We start from the raw sequence: 19,465 nt of genomic DNA, 5'->3' as shown, positions 1-19,465 counted from the left end.
GTTATTAATTACTCATTATTATTTTCATTAAGTGGTCCTAAGGATCAGAGAACATATCTATTCCTCCATCTTTTTTGTTGTGTTCCAAAGATCTCTTAAATGCCAAAGTTTCTCAGTATTTCTTGATCTCTGCAATATCTGACACTTCTGATTACTTTATCCTTTTCCTCTCTAAGCTTATGTTACACTAGTTTCTCCTGGTTTTCCTATCTGTCTATCCATGCCATCTTTCTAAAAACTCTTTAGTTGGATCTTCATCTAAGTCACAAGCTTTGGGTTTTTTTCCAAAGTTCTTCCCTAGACCCTCTACTCTTTTCTTTTTAGATGAAGGATTCTTAATCTGTGGCCATAAATTTGTTTTTCTTTTTAATATTTTTATAAGTATATTTCAATATAATTTTGGTATTTTTAATTTTAATTTTTGTAAATATTATTCTGAGAAGGGATCAAAGGCTTCACCAGACTGCTAAAAGAAAGCATAATACAAAAAAGGATAAAAACTTCTGCCCTAGATTATCTCCACCTGGTAATCTTATCAGATCCCTTGGGCTCAATTATTATCCCTGAGCAAATAATTTCCAAATCTATGGATCCAGTCCTAGTCTTTTTCCTAAAACCCAGCATATCACCAATTTGGAAACTCTGATGTGGATGTTCTTATAGCACTTCAAACTCAACATGTCCAAATCAGAACTCATTATTTTTACTCCCCATATCTTCCCTTCTTCCAAATGTCCTCATTATTGTTAAAGGTGTCACTATCCTCCCAGGAACAATTTGGGTTGTCAACATCTACCCCTCATACTCACTTACATTGTCCAGTCAGGCAAAGTTTCTACTTCTAAAATGTCTCTTGTAACTGGTCTCTTTGCCTCAAATTCCTCTCCACTGCAATTCATCTCCATATAGCTGCCCATATATCCAGGACATATCCAAAGAGACATATTTTAGAGTACCAGCATGCTGAGAACATAATCTATGAAGGATTTATGGGAAAACATAGTCAAGATCACATAGAAAGGATGAGAAGACAGTTGGGTTGTCAGCCTCCATTATTGGTGAGTATATAAAGGAATTTTTCAAAAAAATTTTTAACAAACATTTTGTAGGTGTGGGTGCAATCCTTCCATGCCTTAGTAGACAGTCTTCCTAATTTGCCATGGCCCCTCCACCCCACCAAACCTATCATCACCAGCTAGAATTCTGTTAAGGAATCTGTCAGGAACTACCTAAGTTATTATTCAAATACAATCCAATCACCTTGCTGATGTTCAGAACCACAAAATATTGGGAGTTGGAATGGACTTCAGTAGTTGTCTTAGTCCAACTTCTCATGGAACAACCTCTAATATCTTTGCTTTAAAATTTCTCAAAAACCTTGTATGTCTACCAATCACTTGTGTTGAGCTGATCCAGACAGAATACCTCTAAGTCATAATGAGACATAAGAGCAGGATCTGAGTTCAAGATTTTTATTACATAGCTATGAAATTTTAAATCTCGCTCAATAATTTCAATAGATTATAAAATGCTCTTTTACTTCCAAATAGACAAATATAATTAATTATAGCATTTTTATCATGTAAATTAGCTGTAGCCGTTTCTATGGAAAAATTGCTCAATATTAGCGTCAGTTTATTAGTAAAATCAATACAATGCTGGATTCTCTCACAGATTTACTATAAATAAAAAATAAAGTGTGCTATGTAAATGTTACTAAATCCTTGCTATAATATTTGCAAACTTTTTCCTTGATACAGTCCAAAGTCAACCGACTTAAAGTTGAAAACATACTTGGAGGCTACACCCACAAAATTTTTCCATACAACATAAGGCATGTACCTAAAAAGAGAGCTGGAGATTTGTTAAAGATATAAAGCTATACTATAATAAAATAAGGTTTCTTCTTCTTGTGCAAAAAAAACAAAACAAAAAAAAAAAAAAACATTTTCAGTATATCCTTGAAAACTAACAGAATTATACAAAACGCAATTGTAGCCTAAATTACAAAAGTGCACTAAAGCTAATTGTTGTAGCTCTTATCTGTCTACAGAATTATGAAAAGCAAAATGTGCAAAGTACTCTTTCAGCCTGAGCTATTAGCAAATCCTATACAGATCACTAACATGTCTATTTTCAGCTTTTAAAACTGAAGTACAACAAAGGTTCTTTTAATAAAAACCAATCAGCAAAAAAATTATTAAACTACCAAAAAATAGTCCCATAGAAAAATTAAGGTTTAAAATGATTAAAAGTTATCAGTTTAGACTTCAATATTGCATATAGACATTGGCATATTATGTGAAAAATTCTAATGAAATGGTTACATTAATAAACTTTTTAAAAAATGTTTAAAAAAAAAAAATCACCAAACAAAGGCTTGCTAAGTTTATGAAAATTCTTCCAATATTGGTTCTATACTAATCAGAAAACAAAAAAGTTTATTTTAAATGGATTTAGTATTCCAAAGAAAGGCACTGTCAGTATTATAATATAGTTTCATCTTTACTTTAATCACTGGGGTTAACAAGTTAGGTTAATCCCTCAGATAAGAGTCAAACCTTTCTGAAAGGTCAAAGCAAAGATCCTATAGCAAACCTTTCCTGGTGTCCCTAGTAACATTCTATCTTTTTCTCCCCCCTCCCCCATAGTGTTTTATTTTTCCAAATACATGCAAAGACAGTTTTCAACATTCACCTTTTAAAATCTTTTGCTCCAAATTTTTCTCCCTTTGTTTCCTCCACCCTCCCGCCCCTCTTCCCCAGGCAGCAAGCAATCCAATATAGGTTAAATTGGTACAATTCTTCTTTCTATATTCTTCATACTGTGCAAGAAAAATCAGATCAAAAGGGGAAACAATCATGAGAAAGAAAAAAAAAAGCTAACAAATAACAAAAAAAGGTAAAAATACTGTTTTGATCTACATTCAGTTTCCACAGTTCTCTCTCTGCATGTGGATGGCACTTTCCCTGTATACTGTCTACTGTCATTTCCTTGAATCACCTCATTATTGAGAATCGTCAAATTCATTACATTTGATCATCACATAAACAATGTTCTTTTGGTTCTTGCTCACTTCACTTAGCATCAGTTCATGTAAGTCTCTCCAAATCTTTCTAAATCATCATTTCTTATAGGAACAATTAACATTCTATTACATTCATATACCATAACTTATTTAGCCATTCTCCAGTTGAGGAAAATCTACTTCATTTCCAGTTCCTTGCCACTTGAAATGGCTTTAATTTCTTCATTTGACAATTGTCTGTTCATATCCTTTAACCATTTATCAATTGGGGAATGACTTATATTCTTATAAATTTGAGTTAATTCCCTAAATATTTTAGAAATGACTCTCTTCTATCTTCAAATAATCATGCATACTTGTATATTCACGTTTTATATCACTAGCAGAATGTCAACTCCTTTGAGTAAGGCCTCTTTTCATGTTTGTCTTTGAATCCCTAGCACTTTGTTGTTGCTATTATTTCAGTCCAATACAAATCTTTGTGCACTCATTAGGGATTTTCTTGGCAAGGATACGGGAGTGGTTTGCCATTTCCCTCTCCAAAACATAAATAAGAGCTGTCCCACTGGAACTGGTCAGTTGGGAAATTCTTTCTCTTCCTCCCTCCTTTCCCTTTCTTAATACCCACATAAAGTGTCATACCTTTTAGGTACAGATGTTCTTAAAACATTTTTGGGAGGGATCACTGAATGCTCCCAAGATATCTTGGAATTTACTAACTAAGCACAAGTCTTAGACCCAAATCACTGACTCTCAGAGACTGGCCAACAATTGGGTCCAGGCCAAGATCTAAGAGGCCCCAGTTTGGATAAAACTCAAGTTCTCCCACTTCATCCAGGGCCATTTCCATATCTCCTCCAACATTTATCATTATTTTTTCCTGTCATCTTAGCCAATCTAAGAGATGTGAAGTAGTACCTCAGGATTATATTAATTTGCATGTCTCTATTCTATAGTGATTTAAAACAAGTTTTCATATGTCAGCTAGCTTTAGAGGAGAAAGTGAGGGAGGTAACGTTGTACAGCCCTCCTTCATTTAAATCCAATTCACTTGCATATCACAGCATCACCTCCCAGAGAGTATGGTCCTCTTTTAGAACAAAGGACAAACAACAATAAGAAGCAGCACTGAAGGCAAGAATGACCCAGGTTCAAGTACAAACTCTGAGACTTAGTAACACGGGAAGGAAAAGTTGCTTAATTTTTTAATATACTAGGCAATTCTCTAAGACTATAGGGAACAGAATACATGATGATCTGAACTGGTGGAGACATTTCCCTCACTAAGACAAGACATCAATGAAATCAAAGGTCTAGGTCAAAAGAAAAGGGGAAAAAAAAAAAGCCCCAATATGTAGCAAGGAATCTAATATATAATAAGGATAAAGAGGAGATGTAGGATTTCACGAGTTACAGGGGATTCAAGGATGAATAAACTCTCCTGACTAATGCCAGTCAACAAATTAAAGGTTTTCCTGGCTTTTGGCAACTAATATATTTATCCAATATACCAAACTGTCATTGTATTGAGTAGATACTTAATATTCATTGGATTGGAAAGAAATGGATAATGTTCAATAAATGGGCAAAAGTGAAAGGGAAGCATTATTTATCAGGAGCTGAAAGAAACCATCTAGTCCAATTCTGCCCCCACCTTTCTCATTTTTATAGATAAAGAAACTGAAGCCCAGGAAGATTAATAAAAATAATAGCTATCACTTTTATAGTGCCTTAAAATTTGTTGTCTTTCAATCCCCCAAAAGCCCATGACATCAGTGAATTGGGTTGAAGTGAGGGAGGGCTGGGAAGTTACCAGCTTTTACTTTCTCCTCCAGAACCACCTAGGTCCAGTGACAAAAGATAGATCAGAATGACTGAAGATGGCCCTGGATACAGTGGGAGACCTTGGCCTTTTTAAGCTAAGGGTTTTTTCCAGATCTGTTTGACTGAGACAATATCCATTCAGTGATTAAGACTAGGTAAGAGATGAGGCAAAAAAATGACCTCTTTTACATAGTTAAAAAAAAAAAATCAATCTGGGAGGGAAAGACCCTTGTGATTTCTGGCAAAACCACAAACAACTGCTATTTCCACCAACTCCGAGCCATCAGGACTCAAACAATGACTAAGTGAGACTTGTATTGGCACCAATTTTGGCCAAATGAGAGCCACAGTGATTTGGGTTTAAAGTATGGTTCTTGAGAAAAAAAAAATCAAATCTTTTGAGGCTTCACTATTTAAAATTTACATTCCATTGGGTGAAGCACCTGCAGGTAAGGGTGTGATAAATGATACCCTTTGTGCATAAGGTAGGAGGTAGAAGGAGAGGAAGGAAAGAAGAAAAGAAAGGAAAGGAGGGAGGAAGGGGTTGCACTGCTCAAATGGAATTGCCACTTGGGTCCCCAGTGGGGCACTCTCCAGGAGAACCAAGATGTAGGGAAGGTGATGCCATAATTTGCAAGTGAATTGGACTTAAAAGAGGAAAAAGCAGGGCAAAGTCACAGGTCTCACTCTCTTTAAGAATCATCTTTAATCTAATCTATCCATATGAATAGAGATAGAGGGAAGGATTAGCATAGGGTAAGGTTAAAGATAGGGATGGGGATAGACTTATAAAGCATTTTACACAGAATATGTCATTTGAACTTCACAACAACCCTGTAAGGTAAATGGCAATCATCTATATTGTACATATATAGAAACTATGGACTTAAATGACTTATGCAAGATCACAAAAGTAATCCACATCTGAACTAGGATTTGAATTCAGGTCTTCTGAATGCAGGGTCAGTGTTCTAGAAAAGTCAACTAGCAAAGCAAGAAAGATTGAAAGTATAGAGCTGGGGGCTCGGAGACTTCACAGAAAGTTATCAGCAGAGATTTCCACAAGCTGATATACAGAAAAAAAGAATGGCATATACAAATACATGGACAGCAGAAAAAGACAAAATAAGGAGATAACTGAACATTTCATTTAAATGAATGTAAATGTGCACTCTACTGTGTCACCTAGCTGCCTATCTAGCTGGGATAGACACATCATGGAGGACTTTGAGGGCTGAAGTAGAGTTTATATTTTATTCAGTAAGTAATAGAATATTACTGAAGATTCTGAAGTAGGGGAATTACCTGACCAGGCTTGTAAATTAGAGAGATTAAATTTTTGTTGTAGATAATCAAGAATTGATTATACAGAAAAATCTCATTTTTGCAAGGTCACCAAACTCATTCTATAAAAAAGTTGGCAATTGTAAACAAAAGCAGGCTGAAAAAATAATATATGAACATGCATATTAAAAACTTAAGAAAATGATCTAATTCTAGCTAAAAATTGTACAGTTATTTGTAATATAGTGATTAGTCACTCTTCATATCTGTTGGAATAAAGTTGAATAATTTTATGGATTTTTTTCTCACATACCAGTCAACAACAACAAAAAAGAAAAATGTCAAGAAATCAAATGGGTAAGAAGTATGAGAGAACAACTAGATTGAAGGTCACTCTTCCTAGTTTTCTTTAAAAAAAAAAAAATTCTGTTATATGGAATCACTCTTCAAAAGAGGAAGGGTGGGCATGCAAAGGAAATTTAAGTGACTTAAAATTTATTTTTTAAAAAGAAATCAAATGGATGGCTTTTGAAAATCAGTCCAATTTAATTGATATAATCAGATCAACTCAAAATTTTTGACGAAAAATTCAACATGGTACTAATAAAAGTTGTTAATCACTAATAATCCTTTAAAAAAAAAAAAGCACTGGCTTTTTGGCAAAAAAAAAAAAAAACAGTCCAAATGAAAACTAATAAAAAAGATAATTCTCAAAGAGTAAGACTGATTGATGATGAGCATGGAACTAGCGCCCAGGGGCCTAGGACTGAGCTAATTTTGAGATCGGAAGCAAATCATTTAATTTGTCTCAGCAGCCTGGGGAGGTCAGGAGCGGGGCTGAGGAAGTGTCTCCCGGCTCTCGGCCGCCCGCATCATTCACCTGGCCAAGCCTCCGGATGGTTACGTGTCACCCCCACGAGCGAGCGCTTCCATAGCCCTCCCTAATCGGTGCCCGGAGATTGGTACCCCGTCCGGCAGCAGGAAGGACCGTCGGCGCTAGAGGTGCTGGCCAAATTCAGGCTTTTCAAAGATCGCTTAAGCCAGGGGTTTAACATTTGGGGTTCCGGGTTCCAGAGGCCCTTGTAGAAGTCCAGTGGAAGGGTATTTTTAAACGCACAAAATAAGCACCCGGGATTAGAAAGGAGACCCATTATTTATATTAAATAATGTTTACTTTGTTTCGACCACAGTCGCCACCCCCTCTAAGTCCAAGAACCCCCTGAAAGCTGTCCTCGGACCTTACCTTAAGAAGCCGTTTTAAACCCAAGAAAGTAACGGCGCGGAGTGGCCAGCCCCACATTCACCAACAGTGCCCCCTCCCCCATACACACGCCCCCTCAGTCCAAGCCCTGGGGCTGGCCGGGTCCCGGGAAGGAAGGAGGTCGAGGCCGGACCCGCGGAGGCCCGAGTCCCGGGGCCGAAGGAAACAGCGCCGGCAGCCCGCCGGGCCGAGTCAGAGAATCGTCCTCACCTCCTCGGGCGGGGCCTGCTCCTTCACCAGCTGCGCCCCCGGCTCCGGTCCGGCAGTCTGAACTCCCGGAGCTGACCCCGCCGCCCGGGCAGGAGGGCGGGACCGAGCCGCAGCCCCGAGACAGGGCGGGGGGAGTGAAGAGGGAGTCGCGGGAGCCCGAGGACCTACAGCTCTCCCCTCCAGCATCTCTTTACCAGGTGAGGCCGGTCTGCAAGGGCGGGAAGTGACCGTGGCGCTGCCGCCGTGGCTCCCCGCCCCTCTTTCCCAACGGAAACAGAATCTAGGTACGAGCCGGGAGATTGGGGGAGAGTGAAAAGGGGCACCTCTACGAAAGGGGGGCGGGTTAGAGGAAGAGGGGGTCCGCTTCGGCTGACTCCTCCCCTTAGGAGTGGACGCTGAGAGGCGGAGCCAACATGGCGGGAGCCAGAGAAACTGATGAGTCCGGCTGACCACTACCCTTCTCCACAGCCTTTTGGGAAGCAAACCCGTGTGAATTTTGTCGGGGGGACGCCAGGGCGAGGTCGCAGTGAGTCATTTTCCAGCCGGGCGGGGTGGAGCTGATCGGCAATAAGCGGACACGTGGGGAGAATTCCAGTACCAGGGATGGAAAGATACTGGGTACCCGGGTGGAAAAGAGACTCAGGTGTTCCAAACCACCGAGTGCTGGTGCTGGAAGGAGCATCATCAGCCATTTATGTTCCAAGCAAGGAACACGCTCCAGAGCTGAGGTGTTGGGCCCAGAAGCCGAGCAGTAACTACGTCTAGTCTTCAGGCCGTCGGCCAAGCCTATCAGAAATCACTTAGAAGAGGAGAGGGAGGGAGTAGATCTGTGGCTCCCAACTACTGGGCTAACACTAGGATCCTTAGGCAGGCTACGGAAACTTTGGGTCTGGCTCGAGCCAATCAATCAATATGCCCAGAACCTAGGTCTGGGACTTGCAGCGCTCTGGTGAGGAAGGTAGTGAACCACCAAGCTTGGAAAGTAGCTGTAGGTAAAAGAATTAAAACTTAGGCTGCACCTCTCTGCCGGTCCCCTCAACACTCCCCATTCATTGTGCAGAAGTCCAAACTCTAGAAGCAGTCAACAATTGGCAAACAAACAGAAAAGAACCCCATAGTAAAGCTTTGGGGGTAAAAGAAGAAAATGTGAACTATTTCATAGGAAAAACTGACCTAGAAAACAGGTTGAAGAAACATAATTTAAGAAATATTAGGCTACTTGAAACCATGAACAAAAAAAGAGCCTATATATATTTCAATAACTGCCCAGAAATCTTAGAACCAGAAATAGAAACTGAACAAGTCTTTGGGAATTTCAAAATGAAAACTTACAGAAATATTACAAATAAGATGGAGAGCTTCCAGATAAAGGGAAAAATACCACAAGAAACCATAAAAAAGGATTCAAATAGCGAGGATCATATAACATTAAGCAGCCATCACTATAAGGAAGCAGAGAAACTAGATTATGAAATTCTAGAAAGCAGAGAATTTACAATCAAGGATAACCTATCTATCAAAACAGTACAAGAAAAAAAATGCATCTTTAATGAAACAATTTTAAGCATACTTGATGAAAATACTGGAACTAGTAAAAAAAATCTGACAAACTTAAGAGTCAAAAGAAGCATTAAAAGGTAAATGAGCAAAAAAAATGAGATTTTAAAAGATTAGAATTACATTCCCATTTGAGAACTTTGTCATCAACTAGGTATCTTAAAGGGACTCCAATTAGACAGTGGGCCTGGATATAATTGTTTAGATAATCAAAAAAAGAATTCACAGATAGGAAAGAGGATGCACTGAGAGAGGGAAAAAGGGAAGTAAGAGGAAGAATAGGGAACATTTTTTCACATAAATGGAATATATAATAAAGGGGGAAGTTTGAGCAGAGTTGGAATTACTGGAACCAAGAGCTAAGAATACACATAGATATACATTTGAGTGTAGAAAAACATTTTGCCCAACAAGGAAATAGGAAGGAAAAAAGTAACGAAAAGAGGGAGTAAAAGAAAGTTAATAGTAAGAAACAAAGCAGACTCTTTAGGATGGTAAAGATTACAAAAAGAGAAGGAAGAGTATGATAGGCTAGAAGGAAATAATGGAGTTAGCAATCACTGGGAATGGGATAAACTCACTGTTAAAAGAGAAGAGGATAGCAGATTGCATTAGAAATAAGAATCCAGCAATATGTTTACAATAAACACATTTGAAATACAATAAAGCTTCTTAAACTGTGAGTAGCAAATCTATATGGGGTCATATAACTGAATTATGGGGGTCATGAAAAAATTTCACAACAGAAAAAGTATCAAATATTACGCCAAAGTTTAATTATTTATGTAAAAATAAACAAGCACACTCAGTATATAAATTTGCTTTCATTTTTAACAAATGATAAAAGTGTTTTAAATTTAAATAATTTTTTAAAAATAAATTTATGATTTATTATCAGTAAATGTTTGGTTTGAATATCTATTTTATATATTCATGTACCTGGGGTCATATAAAATTTTCTTGGGCAAAAAGAGATCACAAGTAGAAAATTTTAAGAAGCCCTGAAACAGAAAGATAACACATAGAATTAAAATAAGGATCTGGAACAGAATGTGTTATTTTTATCTGAAGTTAAAAAAAGAGCAGTCATATTTTTAGACAAATCAAAAGCAAAAATAGACCTAAATAAAAAATAAATAGAAACTAAAAATAGCACCAAAGACAGTAAATCAATGTCAGTATTAAATATATGTACCCAATGGTATAAGCATTTAATTTTTTTTAAATCTTATTTTTTCCAAATATATACAAAGATAATTTTCAATATTCACCTTTGCAAAACCTTTTGTTCCAAATTTCTCTCCTCCTTTCTCATCCCCCCCTCCTCAAGATAGCAAATAATCTGATAGAAGTTTAAATATGTATATTTCTTCTAAACAGATTTTCATATTTGTCATGACATTTAATTAAAGGAACATGATAGAAAAACTATTAATATATTCCTATATATTTCCTAGATAAATCTAACCATAAAGTGAAATTGCTTAGAATTTTATAAAAATTAGATATGATAGATCTCTGGAGAATATTGAATGGGAATAGAAAGGAATATGCTTATTGTTAGCTGTGTATTGTACCTTCACATAAATTGACCATTAGGATATAAAAACCTCATAAATAGATGCAGAAAAAGTAAATTCATCTTATACTGACCATAAAACAATAAAAATTTACAGTCAATACGGGATGTTTGACAGATAAGATTAAAAATTAATTGTAGCCAAATATTCATAAAGATGTGGATCAAGGGGGAAAAAAATCATAGAAACAATAATTTTATGAAAGATAATGGCAATAATGAGATAGCATACCAAATTTGTGAAATGTAGCCAAAGCAATACTTGGAGAAAATTTTATATCTCTAAAATCATATTGAAAAAAAAAATAGAAAGAACAATTGACAAATTGGGAATGCAACTAAGAAATTAGAAAACCAGCAATTTAAAAACAAAGATAGAAAGCCTGAAAATTCAAAGGAAAGATTAACAAAATCATAAGGAAAAAAGTTAAATTTAAAAAATTAGGGGATTGATTTTTGGAGAACAAAATAATAAAATAGATAACCCATTAGTTAATTTGATTTTTTTTTTTAAAGAAACTAAATTACTAGTATTGATGTGGGTTGAGGTCTCTTTAAGATTCTTTTCTGATTCCCTACCCCCATGGCTGAAGAAGCTAGGATCTTTGATTCACAAATTCTGGTCAAAAGCATCCTTTTGAATTCCAATGATATCTGGGTTTTCCCAGCCCCCACCGAATCTGAGCTAACTTGGGCTTTCCCAGCCCCCTACTATCTGCTCAGGTTTCCCCAACCCCCACAAATAGCTTCTTCCTTATCTAAAAACCCATTGAATTCTATTCAATACTAACCCTGGTGGAAACCAGCCAGGAGCCTGGGACTCCACCCACCTTCCAGATTATAAAAGGGAAACCCTGGAGTCCACTCTTTTGCAGGAGCCTTAAAACATGGTATCCTTCCAGCCATGTAAGGGTTCCTGTCTGCCCTGCGACCAACTCTGGCCCTGGCGTCTTTCTACCTTTATCCTTACTTCCATACCCCTACAATAAACCTTTTTATCAATTTATCAATAAATTCCTTTACAGGGGACTCTGGGCCGGCACTAGACTGCATTTAACTATGTATCCTTACGCCAAACCAAAAGGGGTTCCCCCTTTCCTAACTCTCATCAGTATCAAAAAATTAAAAAGGTAAATTCATAACCAATGAAGATGAAATAAAGGCAAGTATTAGGTGGTATTTTACCCAATTACATGTCAATAAAATCGACAATTTAAGTGAAATGGAAGAAAATTTACAAAAATATAAACTGCCCATATTAACAAAATAAAAAGAATCCTTAAGTAGGCCTATTTTAGAAAAAAGAAATTGAGCAAACCATAAATTAATTCCCAAAGGGAAAAACAAAAAGCAAACCAGGATGGATTTGTGAGTAAATTTTACTAATTATTTAGAGAAAAAATTATTCCAATATTATTTGTTATTTTTTAAAATAGGCAAATAAGGGTTTTATAAGATTAATTTTATGACAAAAATACTAAAAATTAAATTATCATTTTAATAGATGCAGAAAAAAACTTAACAAAATGCAATACCCATTCCAATTGAAAAACAAATAATAATAGAAATAATCAGCTTTCCTTAAAAAGATAATATCTAAATGAAATCAAGAGGTAGCATTAACTATAAGGGAGACAAGCTAGAATTCTTTCTAATAACATCGGGAGTGAAACAAGTATATCCATTATCACCATTTCTAATTCAATATTGTATTAACAAACAAAACTAAAAAAAGAAATAAAATGGGCAAAGAAGAAACAAAACTCACTTTTTTGGGATGATATATTGTTTATTTAGAACCCTAGAGAGTAAATAAAGTAACTGAAACAATGATGTCAGCAAAGCTGCAGGATATAAAATATACTCATAGAAATAATTCATATTCTATATTACTGATGGGGGTGAACCTGAAACTGTGTCCCCTTTAATCTGTAAAAGAAGGGAAATTCAGGGTCTCTGGATTTCCCCCTGGGAAAAGCATGCTTTTCCCAGACAACACCTTCCCAAGTTAAGTGATTTTATTCACTTGGAGATAAGGCTTGATAATCCTGTTGAGTGGCTACAAATGCCAAGATAAATACTCTCTTTTCAACTGGAAATCTAGACCTGGGGTATTGATTGAAGCCCCAGCCTCAGACTGCTAATAAAAGACAACTCTGAACCCTAAGTCTTTGCAGAAATTTGAAACAGGATTACACTTTGCCAAAGAAGCTCCCTTCTTGGCAAAGTTGCCTGTCAGGACTCTTGCCCACTGTGATGATATTCTCTTCTCAATGTTAACTTTTGTTATTTCCCTGACAGGACCTTTTGCCACTAAGAAGTCTGTCTTCCTAACAGACTGGCTTCTTAGTGAACAGTAAAATTCCCTTTTGCCATACAAATTTTTTGGGCTTGTGAATTCTTTAGCATTGGACCTGTGCTGACCAGAGGGCATTCCCCACCCTAATTCTCACAACTCTTCACTACCACTTAACTCATCATTTATACCTCATCATTTTGATTCCATGAACAAGAATCCCCGAGAATCTGGACAAGGTAAAGCCTTTTCTTGTTATCTATTCTATAGCTAGGACACCCAAAATTTTCTAGGAAAGATTTGGGTTATTGGAGCCCCAGGCTTGAGCAGAATTCTCTCAGGGAAATGGGAATTCTGTGGTCTGACAAAAGTCTCCTTAATCAGGGAACATTTTACCATCTCTCCATCTCTAAAGATGTCTAGAGAAGGATGAGGAGCTATAGAATCAGGACAACTAAGGCTTGTGGCAAAATGGGACATAACACCTATGTTTCTTTTTTCTTTTTTTTTTTTAAATATATTTTAATAGTTTTTATTTACCAGATATATGCATGGGTAATTTTACAACATTGACAATTGCCAAACCTTTTGTTCTAATTTTTCTCCTCCTTCCCCGCCCCCATGGCATATTGACCAACATGTTAAATATGTTAAAATATAAATTAAATACAATATATGTATACATGTCCAGACAGTTGTTTTGCTGTACAAAAAGAATCGGATTTTGAAATAGTGTACAATTAGCCTGTGAAGGAAATCCAAAATGCAGGTGAACAAAATTAGAGGGATTGGGAATTCTATGTAGTGAGAACACCTAGGTTTCTAAGGATCTTTCCTTAGGCAGAAACAAATTCTGCTTGAAAGTTCTCCAACTGAATAAAATAATTTAACTTGGGAGGGCGTTGTCTGGTAAAAGTAGCTTTTCCCAGGGGAGAGTCTGAGACACTGAATCTCCCTTCTTTTACAGATTAAAGTGAACACAGTTTCAGGGTTCACTTCCATCATTGCTATCAGAATCTAATAGGAAAAGAGAGAAATTTTATTTAAAATAACTAAATATAGTATGAAATATCTGTTGAGACAAACACAGAAATGGCATTAAAAAATTGTAAAACATATTACACAAATAAAGATCCAAATAAATGGAGAAGTAGATCAAGGGTAGACTTAGTCATATGATAAAAATGATACTCCTTAAATTAATTTATTTATTTAGAGCCATACCAATTAGATGATCAAATAACTATAAACCTAGAACAAATAAAATTCATCCAAAGGAACAAAGGGTCAAAAATATTAAGGAAATGAATGGGGGAAAAAAAGTAGGGATCTGGAGATGGGAATAGAAATGACAAGGAAATACCTCATATTAATGACTTGATCTAAAGAATTTGATATTGGATGATAATTTAGTTCTTAATTGATCAGTGAAATGGATTAGGTATACAATATACTGAAGCAAATGCACAATAACCTAGTGTTTGATAAGCCCAAAGATGGCAGTCATGGAGGGAAGTACTCACTATTGAACAAACTGTTAGGAAAAAGTAGAAAACAGTAGCAAAAACTAGATTTAGGCCAACATCTCATTGTGTATACTAAGCTAAGCTCAAAATGATTACATGAGTTAGACATAAAGCACAACTTCATAAACACATTAGAAGACCATGAAAAAAATTACCTCTCATATTTATGAATAGGGGAAGAGTTCTTGAGCTAATGAGGGTGCTCTTCATGAGGTAAAATGGATAATTTTGATTAAATACAGTTAAAAAGGTTTTTGGTAAAGCTAAAAGTATATCCATTATCACCATTACTATTCAATATCGTACCAGAAATGCTATTTATTTGCAAACAATAAAACTTAAAATTAGAAGCTCGACACTAAAGGAAAAGATTTTGCAGCAAGTTTCTCGTTTCTAAGATCTATGGGGAACTGAAGCAAATCTATAAGGCTAAGTGCCATTCCCCAATTGATAAATGGTCAGGTTTTGAACAAGCAGTTTTTGGAGCAGAACACTGAAATTATAAACAACTACATGAAAAAAAAAAAAAAACAACCTCTAACTTGGTAATAAGTAGGTAAGTGCAATTTAAAATACCATTTTTAGGAGCCATGCTAAATTAACAGAAGAAAATTACAAGATCCTGGAGAAGCCATAAATACTCTAACGGAAAGCTTCTTAAACTGTGGGTTCACCCTATTGGGAGGAGGGAGTCATGAAAAATTTGGCAACTGTAAAAGGTTTCTGAACACAATGACCAAAAATTAATTCGCAATCAAATAAGGTAATGAATGCAAGGTATTTCTGGCAGTTTTAAGAGCATAAATAGTGATAATTTTGTTTGTACACCTGGGTACTCTTCAGGGGCAAAATTCCCTATTAAGAATCAGGTTCAATTTTCTGAAGATGCTGCTTTATTGGAAAACGTTTCGTAATGTTTTCAAAGTCACTTTTTAAAAGTGATTAACTGGTGCTGAAGGAGAGGGCGTCCAGTATCTTGGGCCGCATAGCCGCCAGAAAGCTCTCGGGATCGGTCAGCCACTTCGGCCACAGTAGATGCGGGGCATGTCGGGAATTGTAGTCTTCTATCCCCAACGCGCTCAATGTACTCGTCCCGGAGTTCCCGCATTCCCTGAAGTTCTTCCTGGCGTGCGTGGTGCTCTCCCAATTTCGGGGAAAGTGAGACGTGCCCACAGAGCCTAATAAAGCCGCCCGCACTTTGGGATGCCAAGCTCGACCCCCATTTTCACGTCTTCCTAGCACCATCTCCCGTAGTGACCCAGCTCGTTTTTAGGGCGGCCAACAGCTCCGTCGGGCCGAAGAGTCGCAGCCTCCGCAGGCGGGAGGGGGCGGGGCGGAGGGAGGCTACGCCTGCGCGGAAGGTGCTAGCGGCGAGTCGCTGGGCGGAGATGTTGGGACTGAGCGCTGATGTTAAAATGGTAGGTGGACCCCGCGTCGCCCCCTGCTGCGGATCTTCTTCCACCTTACCTGTTATCTCTTTGCTTCCCTTCCTTCGGGAGTTCGCTGCGAGGGTGGGGCTGGGTTTGCTGCCGGGAGCGGTGTGGAGCGGAGAGGAGAGGAGGGAAGGTCATCGGGAGGGGCTGGGGGGGGGGCCTCCGCCGGCCGGAGGAGAGGGGAGGGCGGGGCGAGAGGGAGGGGGCCCTTGCCGGGCTGGAGATATGAGAACTGACACCGGCCGTTGCCTTCGCCTTTTTTGGCCTTCGGTTTTCCCCCCGGGCTGGTTGGACAGCTCCCCCGCCTCCTCTCGCCCCTCCCTGGCTGGGTCTCTTTTCTCTCCGAGTGGGGGGGCGAGGATCGGAGCCTTTCTGACGAATTTGAAGTGCCCGGGGCTTTGCTAATTTTCCCGATCGTACTCTTAGTGGGCTGTACTTGGCGCTGAGGTGAGAGCACCCGGGAGATTGCTGCCTTGTAGCTCGTGTGTGCGAGTGTGTGTGTGTGAGTGTGTGTGTGTGTGTGAAAATATACTTATAAGGGAGAGGAGGGGAGAAAATGGTGAGAGCATATATGCTACATGTCTGTATGTGTATAAATAAAATACGTGTGTATGCTTGCTAAAGTGTCTAGTGGTGCTCCTGTCCCCAGTTGTAGATTGTGTTGCATCTGTTTAATGTTGCTCCTCTTCTCTCTCCCTTCCCCCACACAGTGTATGGTAGGGCATAACTTGACTTTTTGTTAGTTCATTTAAATACTTTTTTTTTTAACTGCAATTGGAACCGTTTACAACTTAGACAGGCCTTAGACCTTTAAAGCACTCTCCAAAAAAATAGAAAGAAAAAAATCTTTGCTTCTTGACTAATCCTTGTTTCCACACTCCAAATTCGTTAAATCTGTGGGAATGAGGAAAATCTGCACCTGTTTGATTAAAAAGAAAAGAAGCTCTTGTACCAAAAAATAGTAATTTTAATACATTTTCTGAACAAAAACATAACTGAAAAGACTAGATAAATTGTCAAGGGGAAGGAAAGTGATTCAAATGGCATTAAATCTTCCTGTTTCCAAAGACTACACACTAGGATTTTAATTGGATGCACCTCATTTTGTTGCAAACAGATGTCATTATGTGAAGTTGACCATTTTAAGTCAGGTCATTGTAGAACAAAAGGCTACTTTTTAAAAATCTTGTGAACCTTTTGTAAAGAATATCTTTCTCCATTTATCTTTTCTATAAATTGGTTTTTTTAATGAATATAATTTGTTTTAAATGATTTATGCCTGTAATATCTTAAAGTAATAACTAATGACACATCCTTTTGGGTCACATATGTTTTTTTGAGGCAATGCATTTGACTAGTAATGAAAATCCACTTTTAATGAAAAATCCAACAAGTTATTTGGTTTAGTTCATTTTGCTGAACTGTGTAATTAATAAGAATTTTCTGTGATGTCCTGTTTTACTTAAGTGGTTTAGTTTATTTTAAGCATTTATACTGAGATAATCTCTTGCATTTTTTTTTAAATGGAAAGTTTTGATTTACAGAAAAGTGGCAGGGACAAGGTTATATAATTCTGTTTTCAGGGTCAAATATCTTGACTATTTCAAGAATTTTGTGCTGATTCCCCTATCTTAGGATCACAGATTTAGAGATGGAAGGGAAACCTTAAGGTCAGTCATCTACTCCACCTTCCACATTTTAGAGATGAGGGTCACTGAGGCTTAGAAGTGAAATGACTTCATTAAGATTATATGGGTGGTAGGTAGCAGAGAATTCTTTGATTCTAAGTATAACAAAGTAGTGGCAAAATATTATTATGAGAAATGGGCTGCTCTCAATTTTAAAAAATGTTTTTAAATGTCTACTTTTTAGATCATAATTATATTTGCTGATATCTAACTTTCCATTTCTTAATATTTTTAAAATCTAGAGGAAACATCTATAAGAAGCAAGTTAAAGCTTATTCATTACACTAGTGCAGTGAAGAGATTCAGTGGTCTCATTCCAGTTTCTTGAACAAACTAGTTATTCCTGAATGAACTTTAGGAGTCAATGACCAACTTTCCTCTTACTCTTAAATATGCTATATCAGCATGATTTTAAGTGGTTGTAAACTTTACTATATTAAAAATCTAAGAATACTTATATATTGTTTTAATGTAATTCTGTGGAGTTGAAGAACTTAACATTTTTGTTTACTCTGGCCCTGGGTTTTGGTTCTATTGTTTGATTTTTTTTTTTTTTAATTTTCCATAGAATAAGTTCCTTCTATGCTCACTTTCAGTAGGCATTTCAGTTTTAAAAACTTATTTTGAAAGATATCTTTGTTGCTTTAAATTTCTTTAGTTTCTTTTCAAGACAGTTGCAACAGTTAGTGAATTTTTAGACTACAAGAAACTTCAGTAATATTCTTAAACTAGAAGGTTGATATTATTCTTTAGGAAAAATTTGTACTTACCTGCACTAACTTAAGAATGTCAGTTTTCTAATAGGTCTATTTTAAAGGGTTTTTTAAGTCACTATGCTCAATTAAAATGAAATGTATAAAGATCAAAATATATTAAATGAAAGAATTGATTATTGATAATTTTTAATAAAATTATTGATAAAAATAATTTTAAGAGGTAGACTTTACATATTCGTTACTATATAGATGCTGTCATTTCAATTTTCAGAAGAATGTGCAGTCTTTTTAACTGATGAAGAACAAGGCTTTGTCTTCCTGTAATTCTGAAGTGAAAGTTGAGTCACCATACAAGAAAAATAAATCCACTTAAAATATAGGCATTAGTAATAGAATGCTGAAACAAACCTCTGGATTAGCTTCATTGGCTTTCCTGCTTCTTTTGCATCCCAAAGCATAAGTTTAAATCATCTCAGAAGGACAAGATCCGACAGTTTATGACATTTACCCAGGCTGGTGAAAAGACTGCTATATACTGTTTAATGCAGAATGAGTGGAAACTAGAAGTGGCAACTGACAACTACTTCCAGAACCCAGACTTGTACTACAAAGAATCCATGAAAAATTCAGTAGACAAAAAGAAGTTAGAACAATTGTATAACAGGTATAAAGGTAAGGATGGTTTTTTAAAACATTTGTACAAACATTGCTAAAACTTTTTAGCATCTCATTAAAATGATATGTTTTTAGGATAAAATGTTTTAGAATATAATGTATGATAACTATGTAAAAATAATTCTTTAAAGATCTATTCCCATTATCTCTGAACTTGCAAGTCTCAAAACCCAATTTTATTAATTAGTTAACTACTAAAACAGATCATTCAAAGTAGAAAGGTGGTTTTTTCCTGCCTGTTATGATGAAGACAAGGTACCAGGAGGTTAGATAAGGTATGTCATCATCATCAACAACAATAATAACAAAAAGTTACATAGCACTTTGTTTTATAAAGAGTTTTTAAATATACTATCTCATTTGAACTTATCCATAACTATATTACATG

General features: G+C 36.7%; 2 protein-coding genes across 7 annotated transcripts in view; one reads left to right on the top strand and one right to left on the bottom strand.

Moving 5' to 3' along the window:
- TMCO3 (transmembrane and coiled-coil domains 3) overlaps window positions 1-7,735 on the bottom strand; it is a 65,711-nt gene extending 57,976 nt beyond the window's left edge. For 2 of the 3 annotated variants that reach the window (XR_012487827.1, XM_074299582.1), the window contains exon 1: window positions 7,608-7,735. The gene's annotated coding sequence lies outside the window, so the exon portion shown is untranslated. Of the gene's footprint in view, window positions 1-7,379 lie in introns of all 3 variants that reach the window. The other variant, XM_074299583.1, reaches the window with a different exon arrangement.
- Window positions 7,736-8,003: 268 nt separating this feature from the next.
- The window catches only part of DCUN1D2 (defective in cullin neddylation 1 domain containing 2), a 33,456-nt gene continuing 21,994 nt past the window's right edge, over window positions 8,004-19,465 (top strand). Inside the window, exons 1-3 of one of the 4 annotated variants that reach the window (XM_074299585.1) lie at window positions 8,004-8,133; window positions 15,839-15,983; window positions 18,858-19,074. In XM_074299585.1, the coding sequence (XP_074155686.1) occupies window positions 15,954-15,983; window positions 18,858-19,074 (247 nt within the window). In that variant the 5' untranslated portion in view covers window positions 8,004-8,133; window positions 15,839-15,953. Of the gene's footprint in view, window positions 8,134-15,838; window positions 15,984-16,181; window positions 16,446-18,673; window positions 19,075-19,465 lie in introns of those variants that run through there. The other 3 variants (XM_074299586.1, XM_074299587.1, XM_074299588.1) reach the window with 3 other exon arrangements.

Source organism: Sminthopsis crassicaudata, chromosome 3 (assembly GCF_048593235.1).
Source record: "Sminthopsis crassicaudata isolate SCR6 chromosome 3, ASM4859323v1, whole genome shotgun sequence".
In the NCBI taxonomy this organism is placed as follows: Eukaryota; Metazoa; Chordata; class Mammalia; order Dasyuromorphia; family Dasyuridae; genus Sminthopsis; species Sminthopsis crassicaudata.
The sequence above is the reverse complement of the archived record's forward strand: the minus strand, read 5'-3'. Positions and strand labels throughout refer to the sequence as shown.